The sequence below is a fragment of the Manis javanica genome, chromosome 2, assembly GCF_040802235.1.
Source record: "Manis javanica isolate MJ-LG chromosome 2, MJ_LKY, whole genome shotgun sequence".
Classification (NCBI taxonomy): domain Eukaryota; kingdom Metazoa; phylum Chordata; class Mammalia; order Pholidota; family Manidae; genus Manis; species Manis javanica.
The window spans coordinates 156,937,502-156,944,722 of NC_133157.1; the positions used below are offsets into that span (position 1 = coordinate 156,937,502).

At 34.5% G+C, this 7,221-nt stretch overlaps 1 protein-coding gene across 8 annotated transcripts in view; it reads left to right on the forward strand.

The window, feature by feature from the left end:
• C2H8orf34 (chromosome 2 C8orf34 homolog) overlaps nucleotides 1-6,981 on the forward strand; it is a 420,116-nt gene extending 413,135 nt beyond the window's left edge. For 7 of the 8 annotated variants that reach the window (XM_073229640.1, XM_073229642.1, XM_036998323.2 and 4 more), the window contains 2 exons: nucleotides 3,291-3,385; nucleotides 6,019-6,981. In XM_073229640.1, coding sequence (XP_073085741.1) covers nucleotides 3,291-3,373 — 83 coding nt within the window. In that variant the 3' untranslated portion in view covers nucleotides 3,374-3,385; nucleotides 6,019-6,981. Of the gene's footprint in view, nucleotides 1-3,290; nucleotides 3,386-3,910; nucleotides 3,963-6,018 lie in introns of all 8 variants that reach the window. The other variant, XR_012128242.1, reaches the window with a different exon arrangement.
• The last annotated feature ends 240 nt before the right edge of the window (nucleotides 6,982-7,221 follow it).

Sequence of the window (7,221 nt, forward strand, 5' to 3'; positions counted from 1 at the left end):
ACCAAAAACATAGCTTTTTTAAATACTCTTAAACATAAATCATACATGACTTTTTCTTTCATATTAGGACACAAAGGATTATCCATTTGTTAACATTTAAAATAATTTTCAGATAGTTTCTACTAGCTATACATAGTTTTATAATTTATAAATTGCTTCCACATACTTAATTCCAAAAAGTAAGCTATTAAGAAAAATTGCCTTAATATTCCTACTTCACATCATAAGTGTTCAACACATATCTATTTAATGTAATTTTTTACATTTACTATTTACTTAATAAGTAACTACTGAATGAATTGAATAAATGAATGAATAAACTTAGTTCAAATTGGTTAAGTGACTTTTAAAGATCATTCAAGAAGTGATCATGCTGGAAGCCTCATTTTCTTATTATTCAGGGCAGTCATAATAGATAAGCAGACAAGTATATGTTATAAATGGTTTACTGTATACAGAAGAAACCATGATATGTTCAGTGACATTTCCTATGTTCAATGCGGTGTTCCTTTGTAGTAATGATTGTTCAGTCAGAGCCTCAATCTGTGGTACATTATTAACAGGGTATTGACATTAGTCCCTACAGATGCATTTAGGATGCATTGACTCAAGTAGTTTGTGTCTTTTTTTTTTTTTTCACTTAATCAACCTGAACCTATAGCACTCTAGAATAAAAGAAGAGGATTTTAACCTGTAAGCAAAAACATTATCTTCATTTCTAAACCTCACAGCTACTCTCTCACTTGCTTGTTTTTAACTCTTCTAAAGCTGCTTTATTTCTGATATTCCTACAAGTATGGGAAATAATGGTCTGTCCCCTGTGTATGTAGTCCTACTTGGCAGAGGGAAGCAGAGTAAGGCTGGACACCTAAGTCAATTGCCATGCAAGAACAACATTATGCAAAAGTTCTGTTCAGAAGCTTGAGATCAGTTGATTCTATCTTTTATTCCTGTTATCCTTGGCTACCCAGCTTCTATCGAAATAAATTATTCTCATATATTTGTGTTCTTCACCACTGTTGATGTATTTCCAGGATCTTTCTGCTGTACCTGATGGAAATGGAATTTCGTTTGCACACTGACTGCCTTTCAGTCTGAGAACACTGTCCATGCCTTTTTTGCCTTAATTTGAAGTGGGTCCTAGGAGAAATTGCTTCTCTTTTCGCCTTCACCAGGGTAGCTGCTCCTTTCTTCAGTCGCTGTGTATTCAACACCCTGACATAGCATTAACATTCTATATGAAATTCTTCTGTTTACGTCCATGCCATTTATCCTGCTGTCCTGTTTCTTTCCTTGTCACTATAATCTTAACAATCACTTCTGTTACTTCATGTGGGTGCTTATATTTGGGTCATTGTTTTCCTGTCCACCACAGCTCTTATCATTAGGAAATTTTAATTCCTACTTGTGACTTATCTAATGTTCTTTCATCCTAATTCCTTGGCCTCTCAAATCTAGTGATATTCTAAGGAAATGTATGATTATTTTTGTCAAATGTGAAATAGCATCCAACTCTAAAGTCTTAGATTACTATAAGCTATGCTCTGTCCCAAGCCTCCTACCCTTAAGGGTCTCTATTTCCTGATAAATCTATGCTTCAGTCTTGTTTTGGTACCTACACACTTCAATACTCTTTTTCTCCAAGTATGTCAGACCACAGCTGACTTCATCCCTTACTCTGAAGTCCATACTATATACAGCAGTGATTCTCCACCTGTCCACAAACCAGAGCAGCACCATCTCTTGGGAATTTGTAAGAAATGCAATTTCCATGGGTCCCACCCCACATCTAGTAAGTCAGATACTCTAATAGTGGAGCCTGGCATCCTGAGTTGAGAAATTGAGAACCATTCATATAAAGCATTAATGTAGCTTTCCTCTCCTTTAATATCTTTAGGTGGTAAAGAATACTCATATATCATGTCATATTTTATTCAAAACCCTTCCATGTGTAAGATTTTAAACATTTCCCAAGTTCTCCAGCTTTATTCAGCTTCTACTTTCCATATGCAATCACTGCCTTCAGTTCAAAGGCTTTCTGTAGTTCATTCACTTAAATTTGAGTACTGTAAAACTGTCAAATGCTCACTGCTTAATGACACTTCTGATGGTGTTTCCCTTATAACCACCCTCTCTGGAGGGTGCTGAGCAAATGCTAACTTGCTCAAGGTATATCTATAGGAAGGAGTGGAGTTAGAATTTGAACTGAGGTCTATCTGAATACAAAACCCAGGCTTTTTCTATTTTGCTGCTGAATTATACAGGCAGCAGCAATTGCATTGATATGCTTCTGTCACTCTAGTTGAAGCAGTACTTACCAATGGCTCTTTTAATTTTTAAAATTAGAATAAAAAAATGAGTCATACATGAAAATCTATTATCAATAACTTTGATACATATCAGGTTGAATACTTACCTTTAGTGTAGAGCTTCTAAAAATGTTTAATATGCTGGTGTGTGTTTTGATCCTCTGAAAAGCAGAATAGTACATCATTGTCAAAAGTTCTTTGACCAAAGGACCAGTTGTTGTGGCTCGTCTATATTAACACCCTGTAGGACTTCCATTCCAAGATCTGCTTTAAGAAACTCGGACTTAATCTATTTCTTCTCCAATAAATTGCTTACCTCATTTGATTCCTTTATTTCATCTGCTCTAATCCTTTGTTTTACTTCCCCACTCTTTTAAATTAAAATACTCATGTCCCCTGTCCTTTTCCTTTAGACACTGCTCTTCTGCCCCAGGGATGCATTCAGAGGGATTAGGTAGCACATAATGTTATGTGCCAGCCATTATAAATATAGTATATATGTATATGTATATGTATATGCACTACTTTGTGTAGATCTCATAATGACTTTGTGATGATGACATTAAACTACAAGTGTTACTGCATCACAATACTGTGAAGTGTGTAGAGCCAATGATGAAAAAGCTGTGTTAGGGTACCATCTGTAGAACATCACTTTCCTGCCTCAGCCGTGTGGGACGGAAGAATTATGAATGTGATTTATGTGGGATCTTCCTGCAGTCCACATATATATTTGTGATGCTATCTGGGGGATGTTTTGCCCCAGTTTTATTGAAAAATCAGCAAAAGTCTAAACTGAAATTGACTGAATTTTAGAATGAGAATATGCACACTATTAAACAGTTAACTTACTGGTAATTGCAGCTCAATCTGTACTAAAAATGTATTAATCTGCACTAGAAGTTGGTTACACCTCTAGGGGATTGTGTTTAACATTTTTTTTCCTGCCAGCATAATATCTCTTTTTTTTCCCTTGTGCAGGTTCTGCTGATCTTCTTCTCTGTGTCCCATGCTCTTCTTGTCCTACTCTGATCTACTCTGGTATGCTTGCTCAGGGCACCTAACAGCAGCGTCAGGTAATGTGGGGATTATCTGCAACTTGCTCAGAATTTAGACTTTTACTATACATAGGCCTCATGACCTATAATGATAGAGATTTTAGTCCAAGTACCCTGCGAATGTTTCCATTTTCTTTTCATGGTGTTCTGTGGATCTCAGGCTCCTTACAGATTCTATATTCTCCTATCCTGGGGAAGTGGGGTGGGAATTTAAAGCCCCTTCTCCTTGGCAGGAAAATTAGTGTTGGATATATGTGAGAAGAAAACATATTTCCCCATGTGCAGACCATGGACTCTATAATAGCACTACATACACCTGGGAGATATGATATCTCAGAACAACTTCACATCCATAGACATGAGGCTACTACATGAACTGGACATATAAAGATGAAAAATTCACAGTATCTTCTCTAAGTATGTCACAGACAGAAGCAAAAATTTGAGTTTCTTCTTAACATTCATAGAATCACAGAATATCAAAATTAGAATTTTAGGACCATCTGCTTGTCTTCCAATCTAATACTGTTCTGTTCTCTGCAGTGCCTCTGCCAAAGGGCCAACAGCCTCTACACAGACACCTTGAGTGTGGGAGGTATGCTACTTCCTGTGGCTGCTCATTCAGTTTTGTTCTGCCCTAACTTCTTGTTGACCTAATAGTTCCATATTAAGAAACCACCTTAAAAATAATAACTGCATTGCACCACTGTGTAGTTATCAGAGTATTATTATGCCCATTGAACATGTTTTATAATGACATGGAAACTATTTTATATTAAAACAGAAAACATATAAAATATGAAAATGACCTAATGACCAAAAAAGGAGGATTGATTTAAAAACTATAATCTATATAATGGAAGACTGTGTATCTTATTATGAAGGATGAGATATATATTAACTGGATATATACATGTATTTATTATTACTGATATTAACTGGATCCACATATCTATATCTATTCTGATGTGGAAACATTTTTGCAATATTGTTATTGCAAATAGTAAAGAATGAGTCACAAGACATTACATTAAGTATGATTCATTTTTTTGTTATATATAATGCATAGACATATATACAATCATATATATACATGTGTAGAATGCTGTCTGGATGATTACAAACAAAAATGTCTTGAAAAGGTAGATGCGACCCCATGTTCACTGCAGCACCATTTACAATAACCTAGATATAGAAACAAGTATCCATTGATGGGTGAATAGATAAAGAAAATATGATATATGTATACAGTGGAATATTATCAGCCATAAAAAAGAGTGAAATTTTGCTATTTACAACAACATGGATGGACCTTGAGGTAATTATGCTAGGGAAAATAAACTAGACAGAGTGACAAATACTGTACAATCTCACTTATTTGTGGAATCTAAAAAAAATTAAGCTTGTAGACACAGAGAAGAGATTGGTGGTTGCCAGAGGCAAGGGATAGACAAAATAGGTGAAGGGAATCAAAAGGTACAAACTTCCAGTTATAAAATAAATAAGTCATGGGGATATAATGTACAGCATGGTGACAAAAAAAGAAAGAAAGAAACTAACAAAACCAAACCAAACCCGTGTATTTCTTAAGTTGTGAGAAATATTCAAAATCTAATTTAAAAGAAATTATTCTCTTATTTTGCTTCAAAATCTGAATCCTCAGATTTGATATTGTTTTTTTCTGGTTTTGTCTTTCTATTGTCACAGACAAAAATTGTACTTCTCTTCCACATAATAACTATCAGTGTAGGAGTACAAAGATCGCGTTCTCTTCTTTAGTCCTTCAAATGTTCTTTGTATGACCTAGTAGTCAGAAGGCCCAAACAAAGTGGTATTTAAAGCTGCAACTTAAAGGAGTATAGGAGTCAGATTAGGGGCTGGCTGGGGTTGGTTGAGATGTGTAAAGCATTCCAAATGGGGGAAAGGTACGTGCAGAAATGACGTGACTCCCTTCTTCCCTCCTCTCCCTCTCTTCCATCAAACAAATATTTCTTGAGCAAACACCATGTGCGAAGTATTCTTTCAGGTCCTGTGAGTAATTGGGAGATTGACATTCTGCTTTCAAAGTGTTTATAGGTGAATCAGAAATATTAAATAGAACATATCAAGCAGGAAAAACACATAAATATAATACAAAATATCCTAGAAGCATGGATATGTCCCCTTGCCATCCTAATCATATTCTTCTAAGAAAATAATTAAAGAATTATTTCCAATCTAGCAGTGTGGACAAATAGTTTGTAAGCTAAAGTAGGAATTGTGAAGCCTGACCTACCTTATGCCACTCTAGTTTTCTAAATTCAGTTTCATAATTCCTTTCAGGATAGTAATTGTGTACACATCTTGGAAGTGTCCTAATGATTTCTCACTGTCCATATTTGGAGAGAAGCCGATCTATTTTAATAGTCCAAGATGTTTTTAGAATATATACTTCTACTTACATATACAAGAAAACATTTTATAGAGATAACCAGAAATTGACATGTTGGCTGCAAAGAATGGATAATAGAAGTAGTAGTCTAAGGTGAAGGCCACTGTAAAAGTTCATACAGAGTAAGGGAAAGCACTATAATCCCTCTTTCTTTTTAAAATACTGCTCTATAGATATATCATTAAGCACAATTTTCTTTTGTTCTGTTTCTCCCCTACAGGTCTGTGAAGCAGGCAGAAGAAATTGCAAGTGGTCCTTAAAGAAATTGCAATTATTCAAATCATTATGTATAGTTCTAATTTTATTTACTACATGTAATCATTTAGAGAATGATTATTTTTATAATATCAATAACAAACAAGTACTGTTGCAACCAGGGGGTGCCTAATCAGTGTGTAATCAGAAAATACTAACCCTGGCAAAAGATTCTGGGCTGATCAGGATGCTTGCTGCCTTTTGGCCTGGTTAGTGTCCTGGGTTTAGACTACTTTATACCTAACTATTAAGATTACTCTTTGATATTTAAAGATTGCTTGAATTCAAATAATTTTGCTTAAAATTTTTCTGTATTTTAACTTGTGTAGGGTTTTCTACTTCTTATATTTTTATAATATTTTCTCATTTTTTTAGATTAATCAACATTATATTTACCAACATGTGCCAAGATGTGCCATTTAGGTCTCTCTGGGAATTATAGCTCTTTGGTATCATCACCTGTATATGTGTTTTGTGCAGCAGCAAGAGACATATTCTCCACCACTGCTCCTTCTTATGATGACCTTCCCAGTTCCTATCAAAACAAATAATTGGTATGTTAATTCAGTAAAGCAGATCCGTAAGGAATGAAATGCATGCCCAAAGCCTATGCCATGAAAATTGTTTGACCATTTATCCAGTTATTGAGCCCAATTAAGATTATCCATTTAAAATTTTATATATGCTCGCTTTTGAAATGTGTTATGCATTGATACTAAGTGAATGGATCTAAGTAAATCTATTGACTAGCTCTACTGTCTTTTTTATCTTTGTCTTAATCTAAGTTTGCTTTCTGGACCTTTAAGGCATGCAGCTAAATTATAAAACTGCCTGGATAACTGTCAAAGAAACAAATGTTACAGACCAGAACATGGCTAAAGAATAAACAAAAAAATTCTGATTATATGAATAAAGTCGTATTCCTAAATCAAATAATATAATAAATTTTCTTACATTAACATTTTCATGTGCATGGAAACTCTGAGACTAATTTTCACAAAACTCACTGCTTTTTACAGGTAGAAACAAATTAAAGGCTTAGAAAACAAGTATGTTTTTGAGAAGAAAAGAGAAGGCAAGAGAGTAAGTTTATGGGACCAGAACACACCTCTATTTAAAAATGCTTACCATGGAAAATATCTTTGAAAATATTCAACTAAAGATCCAA